We start from the raw sequence: 23471 nt of genomic DNA on the forward strand, positions 1-23471 counted from the left end.
TATTTGTAATAAAATTTAAAAGAAAATGTATTTAAAATAAACACATTTGCTTTGTCATTATGGGATATTGTGTGTAGATTTATGAGGGGAAAACACTATTTATCGATTACAGAATACGGCTATAACGTAACAAAATGTGGTCAAGGGATCCGAATGCTTCCTGAATGCACCGCAAATAGAACTGAAATTGAAATCTGAAAACCTTTAAGTGTGTCAGTGTACTCATGCGCGTGGGTGCATATGTCTGTGCACTCGTGTGATAACAGTCAGCCCATGAAATAGAAGGATGTATTGAAAAAGGAAAGAGTAAAATGGTAGTGTACTGGGAAAGATGGGTTAGTCTGTGGACATCTGAGGGTGGGAATTAAGATTGGAGTGATTGATTGATTGATTGGCCAATACACTTGGAGTCCAGTGTGATTAGAAAACGGAACGTTATATACAGTATATGAACAGCACTGTGTGTGGAGCTAGGGCACTAGAGACTGGAGCTGGAGCACTAGAGACCGGAGCAAGGGCACTAGAGACAGGAGTTAGAGCACTGGAGCCTGGAGCTAGGGCACTAGAGACCGGGGCTAGGGCACTAGACAGGAGATAGGGCACTAGAGACTAGAGTTAGGGCACTAGAGACTGGAGCTAGGGCACTAGAGACTGGAGCTAGGGCACTAGAGACTGGAGCTAGAGCACTAGAGACTGGAGCTAGGGTACTAGTGACTGGAGCTAGGGTACTAGAGACTAGAGTTAGGGCACTTGAGACTAGAGCTAGGGCACAAGAGACATTAGCTAGGACATTAGAGACAGGAGCTAGGGCATTAGACAATGGACATGTGTCCCAAATAGCACCCTATGTTGTATACTACTTTTGACAAGGGCCCATAGGGAACAAGGTGCCATTTGGGACACCACTAGGAGGCAAGGAGCAGCAGAAGCAGCAAGCAGGTGGGGGCCACAGGCTGATTGTTATTCAGCCTGGCAAAAACCTGACTCCCCAAAGCCTGCTTTCACAAACGGCCTATGTGTGCTTTCAGAAATAGCTTATGATACTTTGCGTCGGAAATTGAAAAAGTGCTGTAATCCCCTACTACACCCTTTTCTGGCACTGTGTTGCGAGCACACACACACACACACACACACACACACACACACACACACACACACACGCACAGAGAAGAAAAGGGAAAGGACTATGCTACGGATTAATCCCCATGCCCCAAATACACACATACATACACTGTACACACATCTGAAAATGGAAGTGTGAATATAGTCAGGAGATCCTTGTACGAGATGACCTGCCAGTTAGGAGCAGGGAGATGGAAATCGTCCCCCATCCAGGCCGAAGAACACCCCCTAACTCCCGTAAACCATCCCCTGATCAATCTGTTTGGCAGGCTTTTAATAAGAGGAGTGAATTCCAGACCATCCCTGGTTCCTTGTTCATCTGATTCTCTCCCGGCCCTGAGCCAGCTCCAGACCCAATTTCAGTCCAACACTCCCTGTCTGTCCCAAAAGGCACACTATTCCCTCTCTAATGCACTATGGGCCCTGGTCAAAAGTAGTGCACTATATAGGGAATAGGGTGCAATTTGAGACACAACCCCAGACTGCACAGTGCATGGAACACTAATCTGTGTGGAAGGAGGTGTTTAGTCCAGTCACCCTCGGAGACCACAGAGAGTCTGTCGGCACAGGACAGACCAGATATCACTTAGCCCCACCTGTCATATCAAACACTGACTAATGGCGCCGGTTAAGGATTCAAACAGCACAACTCAGTCTCCAGACAGACCACTACACTGAATGAAACTAGAGAGAATTTTTATTCACTCTAATGGTGGAAAGCTGTGTTTATGTGCACTGTAAAAAAACAAATCCTGTTATTTTTACAGTAACTTACTGGCAGGCAGTTACCTGTAAGTTACTGTAAAAAAAGTACAGAATTTACAGTGCCATACTGTACTTTTTAAAAACATTTCCAAGTAAATTACAGGTAACTGGCTGCCAGTAAATTACTGTAAAAATAACAGGATTATCTTTTAAGTTACCATGAAAACAACAGTATTTTTTTTTTTTACCATGTGGCCAATTGCCCTGGTGAGGTTGGCGTTGTTCTAATGGTATGATGTTCTAATGGTATGATGGTAGGATGTTGTCGGCTTGGTTAAGTCTGGGGTGATTCAAGTTTAGCCTGCATCTTCCACAGGTATTCAAATATGGTATATTCAAGGAGTGCTTCAAGGTATGAACAAATCATATTCGACTAAAGATATGGCACATTTACCATCAAATGTTTATGAAATGCATGAATGATTCCAGCTGTCTTGACAACATATTGATTTTCTCCCCCCACCTCAGTTTCAAAATGTAAGCAAATAGCTGCATTGCATAGGACATGTACATGGTAAATGATACTCACATGAATATTCAGATACACACAATGTTTTCTATTGTCTGTTCACATTATACAGTATCTAGAGAGATCCCCAGTTTCACACACACACACACACACACACACACACACACACACACACACACACACACACACACACACACACACACACACACACACACACACACACACACACACACACACACACACACACACACACACACACACACACACACACACACACACACACACACACACACACACACACACACTGCAGTATGTCAGAGAGAGACTTGCAGTTTAGGCGTGCAATTTCAACTCAAGGGTTTTCCTGTAATTTGGGGTCAGAATGGATTCAATCCTATTCCCCATTGACAAAAAATAAGAATAGGAGAGTGCCTTTTCGGCATGTACAGTATATGTTGTGAAATTGGTTGTTTTACTGAGCTGGGATAGTAGTGGTTTTATTTACATGTAAATGTTTCCTTGCATCGTTGGTGGTATCACTGAGTGCTTTTCTGTACGATATGATACGCTGTGGGAGAGTATGGCCTATTGTGTTCTGACAATCATTCCCATGTCATGTTCAGCTACTTGCGTCATGCTGTGGAACATTGCTCTGAAGAACTGTGTTATGATCAGGCACTTGTGTGTGGCTGTAAAGGGAAGCGGTGGGAAGTGGGAAAGGAAGTGGTGTTGTAGTGTGGGTTTGTCCTCTCCATGGCCCCAGTACCTCCGCCTCCCCTCCCATATATGATTGAGCTAGCACACTGCCCCCAGCCCCAGCCCCATCCCTTCCCTGGTCAGGTCCACTGCGTGGGGGGCTAGGCTGTATAATCACCAGGCTCTGGTGGGTGGAGAGGAGAGGAGAGCGGTAGGTAGAGCTCTTTGTGTGAGCAGAGTAACCTCTCAGAGTTACAGCCCAGCCGGGCCCAGTCTCTGATTACTGCCTAAGGAGAAGGGGGAGCGGTCAGGCACACACACTGACACACATGCACACACACAAAGAAACAAACACACACAAAAACACTGACACACACAGTCACACACTCAGAGTAATATACACTCACAGGCGAACACACACACCAAACACACACACACACAGCCCATAGGGAACATATTGCTCTGCCCACTCTCTGTTTCTCTGTGTTTTATCTGTGCATCAGAAGTGGTCAGCTTGAGGGAAACTGTAAAACATTTAGGCTATGTCTACAGACATAGTGTGCATTGCAAGTAAGGAATGTGTTTGCTTATCTCTACAAAATGGTAACGCGGCCATAGCATACAGACATTTTTCATTCATCCAGTATGGTAGGATTGCAAACTTTCCAAAAATTCCCAGGTTTTCCAGAAATCCTGGTTGGAATATTCCCAGTATTTCAAAAATCTGGAATACTCCAAACAGGATTTCTGGAAAATCTGGGAATTTTGGGAAGTTATCACATTTTTGCAACCCTCTGTGAGTATAAATAATTACTCCTTTTTTTTAACATCCCATCCTCAAGGTCTACAGGTAGTGAAGTTGAGCTGTGGGAGAAGAGAAGAGTTTCAGTTTGATGTTGTATGTGCCAGGGCAGGGTCAGAATGCACACCCCGGGAAAGGGCAGGGTCAGAATACAAACCCTGGGCAAAATCTTGCTTTTTTATTTTTTATTTTGCCTTAGAGGTAATAAAATAATAATAAAATAAAAAAAGCATCGCAGAACAAGAACCAAAATGTTAACAGGCTAGGGAAGCCTCCAGATATTCACCTCTTACATACAGTATATTCCTCAGTGATCTCTTCTACTATGTTGTAGATCCACAAGTGTACCAAAGATTTACATTTATGCTGCATTTCAACAACTTTCAACCATACTTCCAAGACAATTCTAAACTAGACTTTTCATCTCCATTTTAAATGAGACCTCTGTAAAAAAAGAGACAGACAGAGAAGTGAACTGTAGACAGAGAGACAGACAGAGAAGTGAACTGTAGACAGAGAGACAGATAGAGAAGTGAACTGTAGACAGAGAGACAGACAGAGAAGTGAACTGTAGACAGAGACAGACAGAGAAGTGAACTGTAGACAGAGATACAGACAGTGAAGTGAACTGTAGACAGAGAGACAGACAGAGAAGTGAACTGTAGACAGAGACAGATAGAGAAGTGAACTGTAGACAGAGAGAGAGAGACAGAGAAGTGAACTGTAGACAGAGAGAGAGACAGAGAAGTGAACTGTAGACAGAGAGACAGACAGAGAAGTGAACTGTAGACAGAGACAGATAGAGAAGTGAACTGTAGACAGAGAGAGAGAGACAGAGAAGTGAACTGTAGACAGAGAGACAGACAGAGAAGTGAACTGTAGACAGAGAGAGAGACAGAGAAGTGAACTGTAGACAGAGAGAGAGACAGAGAAGTGAACTGTAGACAGAGACAGATAGAGAAGTGAACTGTAGACAGAGAGAGAGAGACAGAGAAGTGAACTGTAGACAGAGAGAGAGAGACAGAGAAGTGAACTGTAGACAGAGAGACAGACAGAGAAGTGAACTGTAGACAGAGAGACAGACAGAGAAGTGAACTGTAGACAGAGACAGACAGAGAAGTGAACTGTAGACAGAGACAGACAGAGAAGTGAACTGTAGACAGAGAGAGAGACAGAGAAGTGAACTGTAGACAGAGAGAGAGACAGAGAAGTGAACTGTAGACAGAGAGACAGACAGAGAAGTGAACTGTAGACAGAGACAGACAGAGAAGTGAACTGTAGACAGAGACAGACAGAGAAGTGAACTGTAGACAGAGAGACAGACAGAGAAGTGAACTGTAGACAGAGAGACAGACAGAGAAGTGAACTGTAGACAGAGAGAGAGAGACAGAGAAGTTAACTGTAGACAGAGACAGACAGAGAAGTGAACTGTAGACAGAGAGACAGACAGAGAAGTTAACTGTAGACAGAGAGACAGACAGACAGAGAAGTGAACTGTAGACAGAGAGAGAGAGACAGAGAAGTGAACTGTAGACAGAGAGACAGACAGAGAAGTGAACTGTAGACAGAGAGACAGACAGAGAAGTGAACTGTAGACAGAGAGAGAGACAGACGGGGGGGCAAAGTTGCTGGAATTAAATATGTGCTACTCAGAATAAGCTTGTAAGCTCAATAATGTAAGGGCCAGGAAATAAAATAGTTTCCATCTTCTCCTAGTCGCTGGTGGTAATAGGAGCTATTAGACCAGCTCACAACCTGCCTGCTGATTAATCAGACTGTGTAGTGTTATTCCTGAGACAGTGCCATCTCTCTCTCTCTCTCCCTCACTTTCTTCAGCTCTATCTCTTTCTCTCCCTCTGTCTCTCTCGCTCTCTTCAGGTTTCTTTCTCTCTTCAGCTCTCTCTCTGTCTCTCTCTTCAGTTCTCTGTCTCTCTATCTATCTTCAGGACTCTTTCTCTCTTCAGCTCTCTCTTTTCAGGTCTCTTTCTTTCTTCAGCTCTCTCTCTCTCTCTCTATTCAGGTCTCTTTCTATTTTCAGCTCTCTCTCTCTCTTCAGGTCTCTTTCTCTCTTCAGCTCTCTCTATCACTCTATTCAGGTCTCTTTCTCTCTTCATCGCTCTCTCTCGCTCTCTTTCTCTCTTCAGCTCTCTCTCTTCAGGTCTCTTTCTCTCTTCAGGTCTCTTTCTCTCTTCATCTCTCTCTCTCTCGCTCTCTTCAGGTCTCTTTCTCTTCAGCTCTCTCTCTCTTCAGGTCTCTTTCTCTCTTCAGCGCTCTCTCTCTCGCTCTCTTCAGGTCTCTGTCTCTCTCTTCAGGTCTCTTTCTCTCTTCAACTCTCTCTCTCTCTTCAGGTCTCTTTCTCTCTTCAGCTCTCTCTATCACTCTCTTCAGGACTCTTTCTCTCTTCTGCTCTCTCTCCCTGGCTCTCTTCAGATCTCTTTCTCTCTTCAGGTCCCTGTCTCTCTTCAACTCTCTCTCTCTTTCTTTCTCTTCCTCTCTTTCCTTAGCTCTTCTTCTCTGGTGCTTTCTTCTGCAAGCTGCAGGCACGATCAACAATAAACCACACCACTCAGAGCGGGGGAAGGAGGAATGGAGCGTGCACTTTTTGGAGAAAGAGGGTGGATTTATTAAGTTTAGACTACAATTCAAAGTATGTCAGAAACAAGTCATGAATCTCCAACAAGAAATAAATAACTTGTGTATTTGAGGGCGAAGGACGAGATAAGATGGGTGGGAAGTGGGAAGTGAGAGAGCAGGGTGGGGTGAAAGCAAGCTTTTTACCCAACGTTGTAATAATTCTTCAGTGTTTGTTTATTTTGAAGGATATACACCTCTATTGTGATGTAAATTCACACACGACGGCCCCCACCGGGGCCTTTACAGGGCCAGGGCGAGTTATAGAAATGTGTGTGTGTATGTGTGTGCGCGCGTGTCATTGGGCTTTTACAACAGAATACAGCAGCCATATTATGCGAAAGCTAAAAGGCTACAGTCTGGCAGTGAGGCAGTAAAGGAGAAGGAAGATAGTCAAATGAAGCTGGGCTTAATTGGATAGTCATTGATTGTTTCAAGAGCCGCTGTCCGGTTGCTGATGCATGATGGGTAAGGACGCTGACCCCCCAGACACAGGCCATCCGTCAGAGGTAATGAACGCAGGGTGTGTGTGTGTGTGTGTGTGTGTGTGTCCGTCAGAGGTAATGAACACAGGGTGTGTGTGTGTGTGTCCGTCAGAGGTAATGAACGCAGGTTGCTGGGGCCACATCACAGAATTCCGGTCTGTGTGAAAGCAGCTCTATTGAGTGACCAGACCAGACCAGACCAAACCAGACCAAACCATGCACATGGCACCATTGTGCTTTTTTGACAGCCATTATCACCTCTGTTTGGCATTCAAATGACATGCATACAGGCAGCAGATTGTTCATGCCTTAAGGTGCTAGCAATGTATGCTGACCTTTTTTTTTTCTCTTTCTTACTTCTCAAAGAGATTCTAGAATAAAAAGAATTGGAAGAAAACCAGTGGCAATTCTTTTCCCCCCGCAAGTTTAAAACAGCATCAGAGCAGACCTAGTGTTCATGCCTTGGCTCGTGTGGTGGAAACAGTTGGAGACATCCGGGGGAGTCTTGTGTATTCTAATGAATAGGAAACAGAATGGGCTGCATTTATTCATCTCTCACTATCCCTTCACTGGATTCCAATGCCTTGCACATCTCTCTGTGTGTGCATCTATGCAGTAGACCCCTGCAGCAAACTGCTGAGATGAATAAAGAGCCTTCCAAATGGTGCTGTCTAGAAAGACAAACAGAACAATTGTAGACAGACAGAGATATAGACAGGGGGACTAAGGGCTTCCCTAAACCAAGTCCTAGTGTATGCAACCTGGGTAAAACTTTCTAGGAGGATGGGATGGTCCTCTGGGAGACCGTCGGTAGGGTTGGCTGGAGGCTGTTGATTTATGAACGCAGATCTCTGCCCCCAGGGCAGCTGAGTTGGTGTGGGCAGAGTTGGGCACTCAGCGCAGCGCATCATGCATGGCACAGAGCCAGAGAAGCAGAGAACCAGGAGGCATTAGCCAAGCGAGCCAGCAAGGGGTGGAAGTAAAAAGAAGATAAAGGTAGAAATGAGATCGACAAACAGAGAGAGAGAGAGGAAGGGAGAGAGAGAGAGGAAGGGAGAGAGAGAGAGATGAATGCTAAGATCGTCAATGTCTGGATGTGAAAGCAATTAGACAGCAGGCCTTTGTCCATTTAGAGGAGAGAGAATTGATCTGATCCTGAATCAAAAACCACAAGAACTCACAACATGCCACAGCACACACAAATGATTAACTGTAAGGCAATACTGCCTGAATCACTTGTGTTGCATTGTGTTTGAAATGTGCCATACAAATAAAATGCCTTATTATACTATTACTGCTTCAGTTATATGCCCGTATATGACCCAATTGAGTTGTGGTCTGCCACATGTGCTCAATTAATAAAGTGTATTACTGTATTATATTATTATAAATAAAGAAACCATGTTCACATTTCACAAAATAGCCCTGTTTCCATTATGTATGATATTTGAAGAGCATAAACTGTACTGACAGACAGCCAACTAATACTATGAAAGTATTGAGTCTCACAGCAAGCACTTCACGTTGATGCTGAAATAGAATGCACTGGTGGCTCTGCCTTTCTCTTGCACACACACACACACACACGCACACGTAAGAATGTGTGCAAGCGCATGCACACACACCCCTACTCACTTGTGTTATTTAAAGAAGTCCAATTAAGTTGAATTCTGAACATAATCAGTCTTTAACATTTATATCTAAAAAAAGTGTAGACCAGTTATGATGAGGCCCTCCCACGTGTTGCACCAACCGTGTAGGAAGGGCCCTTCTCTTCTTCTCTCGCAGTGCAACACCACCCTCTGCTGTACTCACACGTCATCATGGAACACAGGCGCCTCCGATAGGGGCTCTCAAAGCCGTATTGAAGACGAATCATATCGGTGTAATATACTGGTGTGTCATTAAGTGTCCAGAGAACCATTCCTTTGCTGAGATAAACAGAAATATTGTAGTGAGCATAGTCTACAGCTTTCTGCTTTCTTTAACTTTAACTTTGGACGGTAAAAATGAGGTGTGTCAATTCCACAAATGTCTCTGCTGCTTTAATCCAACTGTTCTTTCATGTGAATATCAAAGCAATTCATCACAAATGAAATACAGAAAAAATAAAACTTGTTGATGGCTCCATTGAAACGAGGATTTTGCATATTTATAGATGGGCAACAATAGGAGCGAAGCAGTCGCTTGGCAGAGCTCAGAAGAAGAACAGAAACATCAGAGGACTCTCTCTCTCTGAGCTTCCGGTTGACCTCGGAAGTGTCCCAAATGGCTCCCTATTCCCGGTGTAGTGCACTACGTTTGACCAGAGCCGTTAAAAGTCGTGCACTAGAAAAGGGAATAGGGTGCCATTTGGGATGTAACGCTCGAGTCCACTGACTTTGACTGACCTTGGATACATTTTAAAATGCCCGTCAGAGTCTGAAGCATCACTCACATCACAACGACATCAATAAAATCAGTCACGGATAGGAAGTTATGCTGTTTTAAAATTCCATTTGACTCTTATCATACTAGCTAACCTCCATTCAACTTAATGCGTTGGAGTTTTCGGACAAAGTGGTCAGGTCTCATTGACCCAACCAAATACAAAATTAACTCCATAATGTATACCGTAATTTACATAGACTACCATATTGGTCGCCCCTATTCCGATTGGCTTCAATTTGGCTACATGGCTTGTCCTTAATGACCAACACATTCTCAACACCGGAGTGTCTTAGCGAAAGCTTTCAGCCCCACCCTGTGTTAATTGCGATGCCATGCTTATTTGTCACGTAGAAAGCAGCTAGTGTAGTGTAATTACGGGAGGCCTGTGTACCTCTGATACATTATTCCTGAGTGCGTGTCACAGCATGCTAATGAGCTAATGTATTCTTGCTGTTATTGCAATTAGGAGCCCATGCTCAGTAATGGAGGACGGAGGGCTAGTATCAGGGCTAGGGATGCATCCCGAATGGCACCCCATTCTTTATATTGTGCACTACTTTTGACTAGAGCCCTCTGGTTAGAAGTAGTGCACTATAAAGGGAATAGAGCGCCATGTGGGACTCAGGGAAGACAAGCAGGTGCCTCTGAATCTGTGGGTCACAGTAAAGAGAGGCTCGTTACAGACATAAAGGGATGAGGAGATCTGCAGGGTTAAGTGTTACATTTTCTAAGGGAAGACTGTAGTGACTTCATCTTGTAAATCAAACAATCATTTAAACACTCCGGCCTTTACAACTTAACGCCTAGCAATACGGCGTGCAATAATATTAATATGACCAAATATTAACGTTTTGCTCAGAAATGAAAAATAATAATACATTATCCAGATTTTCATGGCTTTTTGCTCTACATTCAGTAGGTATTGGATGAGGTCTATCATAGTAATGCCCTGTTTTTATTCCAATTCCCCCCAAATGACATTTTAATGAATTCTACAATGAATAACCAACCAAGAAATTATTTTTCAATATCCTCTAATCATATTCCGCCATCCCACTATATTAGAAGATTTAATAGGAGAACGTGCAGAAAATGCAGCATAAAGTGATGCTGGATTTCATTAAGAGTTAATATTTTCAACAAAAAGGTGTGGAATGGGTGTTTTTCAATCTAGAATAGTCCCTCAAGCATCCGTCTCATTTATTAACAAATTCCGCTTTTTTTTTGTTTTGACATTTTCCTCACCTATAAAAACAATTAGAAGGCCACATATCTTGTCTTTCTCTGATTCATATTCTTATTTTTCTATGTATAACAGATCAACTGTTTCTGTAGCAGTTCTGAAATGGCTCTAAAGGGGCATTACACCTACGCAGTCAGAGGAACTGACCAAAGGTCAGGTCATCCCTGATGACGTGTTAGTACAAATGACAACAACAATGTTCACTCACTTCTATAGCTGGGGCACCTACTAACCCATGGCCGATGTCCCAAATAGCACCCTATTCCCTATATAGTGCACTACTTTTGACCAGGGCCCTATGGGTCCAAGGTCAAAATTAGTGCACTAAATAGGGAATCGGGTGATTATTTTGGGATGCAACCCATGACGTCCTTTACAACACCCGTACAGGTCAAGCCCCCAGCCATGCAGGCTCCGAGTCTGGCTGACTGGCTGATCTGATGACTTCAGCCTTTCTGTTCTCTTTATGTCCATATTCATACGTAATGACGCTCACGTAATACTAGAATCAATCCCTAAATCATAGACCCACGTTTCATAAGGGACGATGTTCAAGAAGATGGTCTCTCGTTAGACCATTTTTTTAGGAAACGGAAAAGGAATTAGTGGGAGCGTTTAGATTTGATATCTACATGTGCCACGGCATAGTTTACACCCTACTGTTACACAGAATCTCCCCGTGTTGCCATACTGCAGGGTGTCCATTTACCTACCTCATAATTGCCATAATTTAAACAACACACACACACAACCCGTGAGAATCATGCAGAGAGCTGGTTATGTGCTTTGATCCTCCTGTGATTCTATGCTAAACTTGGTACCGACTTTCTCACAGCAGGGGCCACAGTGAGAGAAAAGCAACACAGAGAGACAGAAAGAGACACAGCGAGAGACAAGGAGACACAAACGCAGATCAGATATAAAGAACCGTAAATAGAAGAGCACTACGTAGAAGGGAGTGAAATCTTCGTTATGGTCTTTCCAGACGGATAGGGTTTCTGTACAAAGAGACCGACAGATAAGAGTGCCAGAGACACAGAAAAACAGACCAGTGGTGAGTGTCCTTACACCCTCCAGAGACCGAGACAGTCCGTTGCTCTCCCTTTATCCCTCTCTTCTCTGAGGGTGATATATTCAAAAGAGATTCAGGTCAGATTAAGTATAGATTTTGTAAGTCGTAAGGGGATGGACTGTGCCATTGATCCAATTTAGGGGCAGAGAAATGGGGTGATCATTGTACGAGTAATTATATGCACAAACTTCTATCCTCTCTTTGCCCATCTGGTCTCCTGTTTCCATCAGATCTCATTAAAAAACAATGGTTGAGCCCAGCCCATCTCTGTGTTTGCCAGTTGACTACACCATAAAAGTCAGTCTCATCGTTCCCTGTTGTGCGATAAGCTGAGTGCACAAATTGGAAAGCGGACTGATTACGTCTCAATAGAGCCATGAAACCCTGACACTCATTTCACATTCACTCTCCCAATCTCCCTCTCAACCTAAAAAACTATTTGTCTCTCTTCACACACAAAATGTCTGTCTTCAATGTCTCCTTCCCTCCATCTCAGTTGTATTCCCGGTCTTTATATCCCTCATGTGAAGTGAAAAAAAACCAACAAAAAAAACACGAAAGCTTGAGAAGCGAGAGAAATAAATAAAAAGGTGTGTGAAAGAGGAGATGGACAGAGACAAAGCAAGAAAGAGAGTGAGTGTCACAATAAGGACTAATTGTACTAGGCAATGCCAGAGTATTAGGTTCAAGCAAAAACGCTTAAGTATTTAAATGCCTTCAGGCGGTTTTAGAGAGTGCATAAATTAAACAAGGTAGGGGATTTCAGGGCCTTTGTAGCTGGGTGTTAAACGTAGTGCAGATCACCATCATGAAAAACTAGAGATTTGACTACCAATGTTGAAACTGGGATGGACACTAGTGAACATGTTACTGACCCTGTCTACATCACAGAACATCAGGCCTCCTACAGAGTAGACAACAGGCAGTGCACTACACAGGCAATCGGGTGCTGTTTGGGTAACTGCCTCTGTTGTCCACTCTGTAGGAGGCCTGATGTTCTGTGATGTAGACAGGGTCAGTAACATGTTCACTAGTGTTCATCTCAGTTTCAACATTGGTAGTCAAATCTCTAGTTCTGAACTCCCTGACAGCTACATGTTGACATTCTTAACATACATACACAAACAATTCTAGCCTGGAAAGAGTATTCCGTGTTGTTACCTCAGTAAAGGCATGAATTCTAGCCAACAACACAGCAACTCTTTTTCAAAGGCAAAACCAAACTAAAGTTATTTCCTTTTGTTAGCTAACAGGAGGGGAATTAGCTGACCAAATTTCACTGGAATTTGCAGTGAGTTCCATGCAGAGAATTCCTTGGAGATTAGGCCTCCGACTTTGCATGGCTTTATCCTCATAAGTGCTTTGTTGAAGCCAATGTACACCGTGTGAGACGATTATCAGCCAAAATCATGTTCCACATTTAGTATTTATTGTGCTTTTGGACAAGGTATGACAGTAATCCATTCTTTGGTTTTATTTCCCTGGTACTGTTTCCAAATGCTAACACTTTAGCATTTGTGGCACAAATCCCATTCAAGTTATGGTACGGACATCATTTGTCACGCATCATGTCCAAATCATCCGAAAGTATCTACAATTGATTGTGAAGCTCAACAAAGTCACTTATAACTGATTTGAACGTGACGCGTGAAAAAAACACCCATGCTAATATCTGTACCACGACATGAATGGGATTTGTGCCACAACGGCAAAAACGCATTGCTGTCACACATAGGCTGCTTACAGAGTAAGGAAACCAATGTCATTTTGTCATTTGGGTGAACTAGTTATGAAACACAATGTGTATACATTTACATTTCCATCAATGTCACAGGACGGGATCAATACTGCTGTAAGACATTAGTAAGCTGTTCAAAAACTGTTTTTTTTTTAACATGGACCCCCTTTGTCTCCTCTATCCATGGCCCACGCTCTCGCATGCACATTCATAGACTCACACCAGGACGTGATCAGCAGACACGAACAACGATACAGTGGTGACATGTGGACATTATAATGTAGTGCACGCACACAACACACCAGAACAAGCATTCTTTGCCATGTAAATACAGACTGGAGGGACCAGATAGGATGAAGAAAATAAAAAAAATCCTCCATTTACTAAAATGCCACGGGCTGTTTGTGCGTCTGTCTGCTACGTACAGCAGGAATTATATGGCACCCTGCCAAGCAGCAGCCCTGGTGGAAATGTTAGAAAATGATGCACATTCCATTTTGCAGACGTGTTCGTGGTGGAGCGTTTAGGGTCCACATGCTGTGGTGGGTTTGTGTGTGTGTGGGGGGGGGCAGGTCATTCCAGAATATTGGGATTCAAGCAGTAGAACATCCCTGACAATTGTTAAGGCTAGGTCCCAGCAGGTAACAGACAGTGTAACCAGCTCTCTCTTCGGCTGACCTGTGAAACACAGCAAACAGACAATTGATAACACCCCCCCCCCTCCCATCTTTATCAGGTAGAGTAGTTGAAAAGAAAGCAGGAAGCTCAGGAGTATAGAGCTAACCAGGGTGTGATCTTAGTTCCCTTTCCCACACCCACTCAGCACCAGCAGGAGCACTGGTACTCCTCCTCTTTATCCATTTGTCTGTCTATCTCGCCTTCTCTACATCTGTCCATCTCTGCTCACCTCTCTTCAAAAGGCAACGGAAAATTCCCCAGCTGAACAGACACAATACTGTATCAGGATATGAATCTATCCTCAGACTGTGGAGTGGTTGGTTCTCTGTACAGATTCTCATTTACTCTCCTTTCCATAAAGTGTAGGGCTACTTGTGGTGTGGGGGCTGTGCTTTGGCAAAGTGGGTGGGGTTATATCCTTCCTGTTTGGCCCTGTCCGGGGGTGTCCTCGGATGGGGCCACAGTGTCTCCTGACTCCTCCGGTCTCAGCCTCCAGTATTTATGCTGCAGTAGTTTGTGTCGGGGGGGGCTAGGGTCAGTTTGTTATATCTGGAGTACTTCTCCTGTCCTATTCGGTGTCCTGTGTGAATTTAAGTGTGCTCTCTCTAATTCTCTCTTTCTTTTTCTCTCTTCTCGCTTTCTTTCTCTCTTCTCTCGGAGGACCATGCCTCAGGACTACCTGACATGATGACTCCTTGCTGTCCCCAGTCCACCTGGCCGTGCTGCTGCTGCTCCAGTTACAACTGTTCTGCCTTATTATTATTGGACCATGCTGGTCATTTATGAACATTTGAACATCTTGGCCATGTTCTGTTATAATCTCCACCCAGCACAGCCAGAAGAGGACTGGCCACCCCACATAGCCTGGTTCCTCTCTAGGTTTCTTCCTAGGTTTTGGCCTTTCAAGGGAGTTTTTCCTAGCCACCATGCTTCTACACCTGCATTGCTTGCTGTTTAGGGTTTTAGGCTGGGTTTTTGTACAGCACGTTGAGATATCAGCTGATGTACGAAGGGCTATATAAATACATTTGATTTGATACTGGTTAGAGTGTTGGGCCAGTAACCGAAATGTTGCTTGATCGAATCCCTGAGCTGACAAGGTAAAAATATGTTGTTTTGCCCCTGAACAAGGCAGTTAACCCACTGTTCTCCAGTAGGCTGTCATTGTAAATACGAGTTTGTGCTTAACTGCCTCGCCTAGTAAAAAAAAAAAAAAAAAAAAAAGGTTTTGAATGTAAAAAAAAAAGGTTTCAGGTGAGATTATTGAATTACTTTAGATCCCCTTTTTAAAAACCATGTGCCTTTCTTTCACGTTCATCACACTGTGACCCACACTTAAATTCACCGACCTTTGGGCTGGCTCGTAATGAGCCCTGGCGTGCAAAGCAGGTCCTAGAGAAATGGGAGTGATATGGAAGGAGATATATCCTGGAGCTATGGCGCCATCTGCAGTTCATATAGCCCAGCTACAGTTTTATCACTAAACCAGAAGATGGTGCTGAAAACTGACAAGATAATATAGAGACCAAATGGTTTCAGAGCCAATAGTACCAAGTTTAATGGTAGTTTGGATAATCAGGAATAAATTCATTTTAGAAAACAAGCAGCTGTACACACAAATGAACCTCACAGACAATAAATACAATCAATCAGCATAGCTTCCCACAGTAGCCGACGGGGAAATTCGACATGGCTATACAACTAGACAGAACAGAGAGAAAGAAAACTAGCTACAATTCTGAATAGGCCTACGTGTATCTGATCACTACAAAACCAGGAAGGGTATCTTGAGACAAAAGCAAAATGGAGTACACTCAAAGGTTTGACCACAGAATAGTCTAAAAGCATCTATTTAAAAAGACTTAGCTGACTACAGTTTTACTTTCACTTTAATAGACAGTAAGTGACAAACGCAACTGAATAGTATGAGGTTTGAAAGCATGATCCGAATAAAAACAGCCCACTATGTTGCAAAGCTCTACAGTATATTAAGCCCAGGCAGATGTAATGATAGTGGTTTGGTCATCTTACTTTGTTTTAGAAATACTCAACGGAAGTTATTAATATTTGACCACCAAAACAAACAGGGCATATTATCTAAACTAAAAAGTCTGGAAATAGAAGGGGGGTCCTGCAGTTGGTCTGGTTTAAAGGTCAACATCCCTGCTGGGTTGCTCATCCATCTCCATCACATTTAGCTATAGCAAATCATTCCCTGTGCAATTATACCAATATTAGAAAGGCTGAGAGGATAGAACCCAAGCACCATACCTCCAGCGAACCCTTAAAGCAAGCCACTCGCCCTCGCTGAATAATGTGTGCACCAAGGCGTTTAAACTACACTAGAAGAATCTAGAACCGAAACACCTCAAAACACATCAAACAGTGAAATCAAATGTGAAATCAATAGGATTATGATGGAGAATCTGGTATATTACAGTCACGTGCTGAAGCATTTACTGCAGTTTTGAATGGGTCTTCTGGGGTTGTTGTTGTTTTGATAGCATCTCAGTATCGAAATGAAGAATGTAAAACCTTGTTTTACAGTGTTTTGCTTGCTGCTTACGAGGTCCAGCGCCACCAGGCCACCTTCATCCTGTCCCAGACTGCACCTATAGAGTCAAAAGCTGGGCGGACGTCCAGGATGGAGAACTCATAGGTGTCCTTGTTGATCTCTCCGTCGTAGTAGTCGATCACGTAGCGGACTTCCTTCCCACAGCGGTCCACGATCCAGTCATGACGGTCAAACGGCAATTCATATCTGTAGAAAACACATTATACTGTGAAAGGAACTGTGTAAGCATATCAAGCCACTTCCAAATGAGCATATCATGTTAAGGCTTCAATTCAGAATGTACTCTGTACAAATAACTTCTTGCACAAACATTTTAAAGTAAAAAAAAAACAACTCCTCACCCCATCCAGTGACGCATTCGAGCCCTTGGGGAGAACTCCTTAGCTTTGCCACCAAACCGTTTGAGGGATGGACCGCATGGACATTCCCTAACAAGTAACATGTCAGTGGGGAACAGGTCCATTTTTTCCATTTATTTCCCCATTTAAAAAAACAAACATTTTGTAACAAAGTAAAAGAGGTGCTTCTGGATCTGGGGGCCAGACAGGTTATTGATGTGTCAGTCTGGAAGGCCTCGGAAATTATGTAATCCATGATTAGCTTAAGTATTAACTATGACCAACTATGAATAACTAAATCCATGATTAACTAAAGCACTTGATATAGTGGCTCTGAAACGGTTTTGTATTTTTTCTACTCACCCAGCATGGAGGGCCTCCCACTTAAGAATCTCCTGCCATGCTTGCTCATTGTTGGTGTTGTGGATCTTTATGATGTTGGACATGTCCTGCTGACCCAGTTCATCTTCCTTCCAGCGCCACCTGGTGATGAAGAGGTTAACACGGCTGGTGAGAAATGGAACCTTTCTGCTGTTTTAAAGCTGCAATGTGTAACTTATTGGGTGACCCAACTTAATTCACATAGAAATATGAGTTTTAGATCTGTCATTCTCATTGAAAGCAAGTCTAAGAAGCAGTATATCTGTCCTATGTGCGCCATTTCTTTGTTTTACGCTCAGGTTTAGTTTTTGCGCCTTATGCTTTCGGTTTTGTACACCAGCTTCAAAAAGCTGAAAATACAATCATTTAGGTTATGGAATGGATATTTCACAGCAGTTTAGATGGTAAAATGATTCTCTACACTATATAAACTGAAATTAGGCGAACTATTAGAATTTTAGCAACCAGGAAGTGAAATGGCGGATTTCTGCATAGTGCATCTTTAAAGGACAGAAGTGCTGAGTGATTAACTTAAATTGCAGTTATTTTTCAGTTTTTAAACTCATAATTTCTTTTCTGTGAGCTCAATGCGCACAAAGCAGTTTCTCTAGAGATAAATCAGACCAGTCTGAACTGTGCGATGTAGTAGGGAGTTGTAGTTTCCAACAGGCCAATATTAGACATAGTTTAATGCATAAAATGTGACAATTAACTAAAAAATATATATATTTTACCTTCATTTAACTAGGCAAGTCAGTTAAGGACAAATTCTTATTTTCAATGACGGCCTAGGAACAGTGGGTTAACTGCCTGTTCAGGGGCAGAACGACAGATTTGTACCTTGTCAGCTCGGGGATTTGAACTAGTCCAATGACCATAATACACTGCACATCTACTTGTCTGGTCTGTTTCTTTTACGCCTGCTATGGAAGAGAGAAGCATGTGCAATGGTGAGGTGATATAGAGAGCAGCTGTTGCTTCGAGAGGTATATCTACCTGAAAATACAAAATCTAAGTGATTTATAGGTGGTTTTCAGCAGTCATAAAAGTATGCCTTATTTAGGTTGAACTACAAAAGTAGTGATTTTGTCAGACAGCAGCTCTATAGAGATGAGATGATGACTTTGAAATTGAATAACAGTCAAATGTAAGACACTTTAATAAACATTTCAGTTGTTGTGTAAAGTAATGTGAATAAATGGTTAATAAGTTATGGGCAGTTATAAGCAGTAATGGGCAGTTATAAGCAGTAATGGGCAGTTATAAGCAGTAATGGGCCGTTATAAGCAGTAATGGGCAGTTATAAGCAGTAATGGGCAGTTATAAGCAGTAATGGGCAGTCACTACCACCATGTGACTTTTAAAAATGGTTTTATTCTGTGTTACAGTATTCAACCCACAATGCATTTAATGTTAAAAAATAATTGAAACCTGTGAAAATGTGTATTAGGTCGAACCAAAATGACTGTAAAAAGCACTAAATGCTCAGCACTAAAGGACAATGCAGTACAGTGTCGTCTCCTGCTTCTGGAAAGCAGTGTTATGTATAACGAGTATTTGCATGTCTACTAAATAAGACAAAATAAAAAGTCAGACCAAAACACCTCACAATTACAATGTGTTCGCAGAGAGTCAAGACACAGCACTTCAATAGCCCAGCCTATATTTTACAGCTTACTATTCCACAATTTTCAGGAAACAATATCTGCTCAATTGTATCCTTTGTAAAGCTACATTTTTGTAGCAAAAGTTAGGGTATCCTTACCCCTTTCTGAGCATGGCGTTCCAGAACATCTGTTCCGAGGGGTAGACCCAGTTCTTGCCTGTTCCAGCCCGCGGGATCTTAGACTCCTCTCGGTTCACTGGTAGAAGGAAGGGCTGGTCTGGGGCAGGGACCTGGTTGGGTGGAGGCATCTGGACAGAACAGGATGATAATAACATTAGCCAACATGTTTAACCTTGGTCTGTTTATCAACTTTTAGAAAGTGACTTTTCCATTCACTACTCTAGTTGAGCACCTATCAACCAACCAAATCAGCTGAAATCACAGTGAGAAAAAAAACATAAACATATGATCGACAGCAGCCATACTGCCCCAGAACGGGGTGACTGCAGGTCCCGACTAAAAAAATGTAAATCAACTCAGTCGGGCTTTCAACTTACTGCTGGTGAGAGTTGTAATAGTAGCACGCAGAATGTGCAATTTCCAAATTTGGTAGTAAATGGCAGTTTTCCTCTTAGATAGCTACACTTCAAAAGTATGTAGACATCACTTCAAATTAGTGGATTTGGCTATTTCAGCCACACCCGGTGCTGACAGGTAGAGAATGGCCTATACTGAAGAGCTCAGTGAGTTTTAACATGGCACTGTCATAGGATACCATTTTTCCAACAAGTCAGTTCGTCAAATTTTTGCCGTGGTCCACTAACTGTAAGTGCTGTTACTGTGAAGTGGAAACGTCTAGGAGCAACAACGGCTCAGCCGAAGTGGTAGGCCACACAAGCTCACAAAACGGGACCGCCAAGTGCTGAAGTGCGTAGTGCATAAAAATGGTCTGTCCTCAGTTGCAACACTCACTAACGAGTTCCAAACTGCCCCTGGAAGCAACGTCAGCACAACAACTTCGTTGGGAGAGTCAATGCAATTTGTTGGCTGGTGTGGTGTAAAGCTTGCCTCCATTGGCCTCTGGAGCTGTGGAAACGCATTCTCTGGAGTTATGAATCACACTTCACCATCTGGCAGTCCAAAAGACAAATCTGGGTTTAGTGAATGCCAGAAGAACGCTACCAGCCCAAAAGCACGGTGTTAACTGTAAAGTTTGGTGGAGGAGGAATAATGGTCTGTGGCTGTTTTTCATGTTTCGGTCTAGGCCCCTTAGTTCCAGTGAAGGAAAATCTTAACACTACAGCATATAATGACAATTCTGTGCTTCCAACTTTGTGGCAACAGTTGGGGAAGGCTCTTTCTTGTTTCAGCACGACAATGCCCCCGTGCACAAAGCGAGGTCCATACAGAAATGGTTTGTCGAGATCGGTCTGAAAGAACTTGACTCCCTGCACAGAGCCCTGACCTCAACCCCATCAAACACCTTTGGGATGAATTGGAAACCCGACTGCGAGCCAGGCGTAATTGCCCAAATCAGTGCCCGACCTCATTAATGCACTTCTGGCTGAATGGAAGCAAGTCCATAACATGGAACATGTACACGCATTATCATCATACTGACCATGTTAGTGGGGTCAATGTCAGTCTGGCCTTGTCCGGCTGCTGCTGCCTTCATAGGACAAGCCACAAACTCATAGGCCCGGTCCTGGTGCACTGGCCCTGCTGCAGCAGCAAGCTTCTCTTCTGTAGGGGCAGCAGCAGTAGCCTGGTGCATGGGGCACTCTGATGGAGGGGCAACTGCTGAGGGCATTTATGGCAAAACAAAAGTTAGAACACAGATCCAGGGAATAGGAGTTGTTCCTTGTCAAGTGGGTCACACAGTCAGGAATAACTCCTTCCCCAAAGTAAAAAGCTCCACGTGATAGATACATCCTCTATCATCCTCAGAGAGGGAAATTGTTACCACAACCTGTCAGACACAACAAAGATCAACCAACACAATCAATCACTACACAGATTACAAATTGTACAATATATACTTTGGAGAAGCTTTATCTTTTGAAGGTTTTGGCATTCAGGTCCAAAAAGTCACCTCTGAGCACTTCTACATTGGGCAAATATATATGGAAAGTTTCAATCAAATCAAAAGAGGTGCTATGAAAAAGTGTATGATTTAAAATGGATTTACCCTACTAACAATAGTACATGGTAAGCAAAGCTCAGGAAAAAAATCAAGAAAACGCGATATAGACCGGCAAGCTATCGGTCCTGGTGATGAAACAGAGATGGAGCCTACCTTTGACTGGTTCCTGTGCCTGATGCATAGGACAGCCCTGTGGTGGGGCCACGCCGCCAACAAACGCAGGAGTGGGAGAGGCCATCATAGATTCGGCCTTGACTGTGGGTGGAGCAGGACTGGACATAGTGGCACCCATTTCTGAACTGACCTGTCCTTGTACAGAAAGATGGGCTAGAGGACAAAAGTGGTCAGACGTTTAGTTAGCTAGCTGAATCAGTCTAGTCAGCCAAAATATTACTTAGCTTCTTGATAGTACAGTAGTTTACTAGCAGCTATTTTTCTGTCTCATAAATGATAGCTAGTCTGGAGAAAGGATCTAACTAGCTACGCCAGCAAATGCAGTATTGTCGCTACCTAGAAAAAGCCGAACTTGTTATAAAATAGTGTAATTCAGTTACATACCTATAAGCTAGCATTAGCTGCTAGCTAGCACTTATTCAATTATGTGTTAAGAAATAGATGTAACGTTACTGAAAACAAAGCGTATCACACCATCGGATATGTCATCACTGTATAGTTTACCAATCTGATCAACATAAAGAGTCATAAGAACAATTTCCAACATCAAATCACCTACCTGGGTCCTTGAAATCACTGGCGCTGTATCACCAATGTCAACGTGCGGATACGTTTCCCACAATGCAATGTACTTGGCACATTGATTGTTCAATCGGTTGCTGTGTTGCTCCGCAGTTGTGAAACAGTACGTCTTCTTCGGTGAGGTTTAACGGCGTTTGGCATCCAATAAATATTACATTACTGCCACCTACTAGACTGGAGTACAACTCCCTTATACGTTTTAAACGTTGCTTGAATTATTATCATTATTTTTTAAATACCCTACAATCGAACATTACATTCACAAAAAAAAGAAAAACAGATTAACACCACCCTACTCCACTATTTAAATCTATTTAGTCCTACCTCAGGCCAACAACCTGAAAGGATGGGACACCACCACTTAACACACCCTGTACCTCTTCTGATGTCAAGTCTTGAACACCCAAATACCTCTCTGCACCTGTCACCACAACGTCAATTTTCCGTGACTTTACGTTCCATCCTTGCAGTAGAGTTGATAACCAATGCTAAAAATGCAAATAAATATATATCCGTTGTTGGCCTATCCCTCTGTACTGGTACAGATCTACTACTCACGCCACTCCTCTCAGGATACCTCCCCCTTGACCCATCTTCCTCTAATTTCTTCACTGCATCAGCATATTCTGCACTACTCTGACCCTGGAAACCTCAACCTGCCTCTCTCGCAAAGGACATTTCTGATTCCCTGCCCCATGGGCACCCTGACAATTAACACATACCACTACTTTCCTCAATGCTACACATTCCTTTGTCTCATGCCCTTCTGCACACTTCTCACATCAAGGAACCTCCCTCCTACACACTGCTGCTACATGCCTATAAACTTGACACCTGTAACAACGTAATGTATTCGGCACAAAAGCTCATTAAAACTAGTTTTTTTAACCACTTCACAAATTTCTTGTTAACAAACTATAGTTTTGGTAAGTCAGTTAGGACATCTACTTTGTGCATGACACAAGTGATTTTTCCAACAATTGTTTACAGACAGATTATTTCACTTATCACAATTCCAGTGGGTCAGATGTTTACATACACTAAGTTGACTGTGCCTTTAAACTCTTGGACAATTCCAGAAATTTATGTCATGGCATTAGAAGCTTCTGATAGGCTGATTGACATCATTTGAGTCAAATGGAGGTGTACCTGTGGATGTATTTCAAGGCCTTCCTTTAAACTCAGTGCCCCTTTGCTTGACATCACGGGAAATCAAAAGAAATCAGCCAAGACCTCAGAAAAACAATTGTAGACCTCCACAAGTCTGGTTCATCCTTGGGAGCAATTTCTAAACGCCTGAAGGTATCACGTTCTTCTGTACAAACAATAGTACGCAAGTATTAACACCATGGACCCACGCAGCCGTCATACCGCTCAGGAAGGAGACGCGTTCTGTGTCCTTGAGATGATCGTACTTTAGTGCGAAAAATGCAGATCAATCCCAGAACAACAGCAGAGGACCTTGTGAAGATGCTGGAGGAAACGGGTACAAAGTATATATATCCACAGTAAAACGAGTCCTATATGGACATAACCTGAAA

The 23471-nt window shown here is 43.0% G+C and overlaps 1 protein-coding gene across 2 annotated transcripts; it reads right to left on the minus strand.

Annotated features, from left to right (window-relative positions):
* Positions 1-15661: 15661 nt before the first annotated feature.
* On the minus strand, positions 15662-22071 carry LOC118361619 (holocytochrome c-type synthase). 2 transcript variants are annotated; one of them, XM_035741696.2, is made up of 7 exons: positions 21908-22071; positions 21328-21501; positions 20653-20828; positions 19191-19339; positions 17408-17527; positions 17048-17134; positions 15662-16892 (listed from the first exon to the last, which is right to left on the minus strand). In XM_035741696.2, the coding sequence occupies exons 2-7, from the start codon at positions 21464-21466 to the stop codon at positions 16694-16696; spliced, it is 870 nt and encodes a 289-aa protein (XP_035597589.1). In that variant the 5' UTR covers positions 21467-21501; positions 21908-22071; the 3' UTR covers positions 15662-16693. The 2 variants fall into 2 exon arrangements, with proteins under 2 accessions (XP_035597589.1, XP_035597588.1); XM_035741695.2 differs by having other exon boundaries at positions 20653-20831.
* Between the last annotated feature and the right edge of the window lie 1400 nt (positions 22072-23471).

This window comes from Oncorhynchus keta, chromosome 28, assembly GCF_023373465.1.
Source record: "Oncorhynchus keta strain PuntledgeMale-10-30-2019 chromosome 28, Oket_V2, whole genome shotgun sequence".
Lineage (NCBI taxonomy): Eukaryota > Metazoa > Chordata > Actinopteri > Salmoniformes > Salmonidae > Oncorhynchus > Oncorhynchus keta.

Excerpts from the sequence above, each read along its gene's own strand:
- LOC118361619 (XM_035741695.2), bottom strand. The coding sequence starts at position 21,466 with ATGGGTGCCACTATGTCCAGTCCTGCTCCACCCACAGTCAAGGCCGAA. Across the intron at positions 20,832-21,327 it reads GGCACAGGAACCAGTCAAAG|CAGTTGCCCCTCCATCAGAG; the intron begins GTAGGCTCCATC and ends AAATGCCCTCAG. Across the intron at positions 19,340-20,652 it reads ACATTGACCCCACTAACATG|ATGCCTCCACCCAACCAGGT; the intron begins GTCAGTATGATG and ends TGTTCTGTCCAG.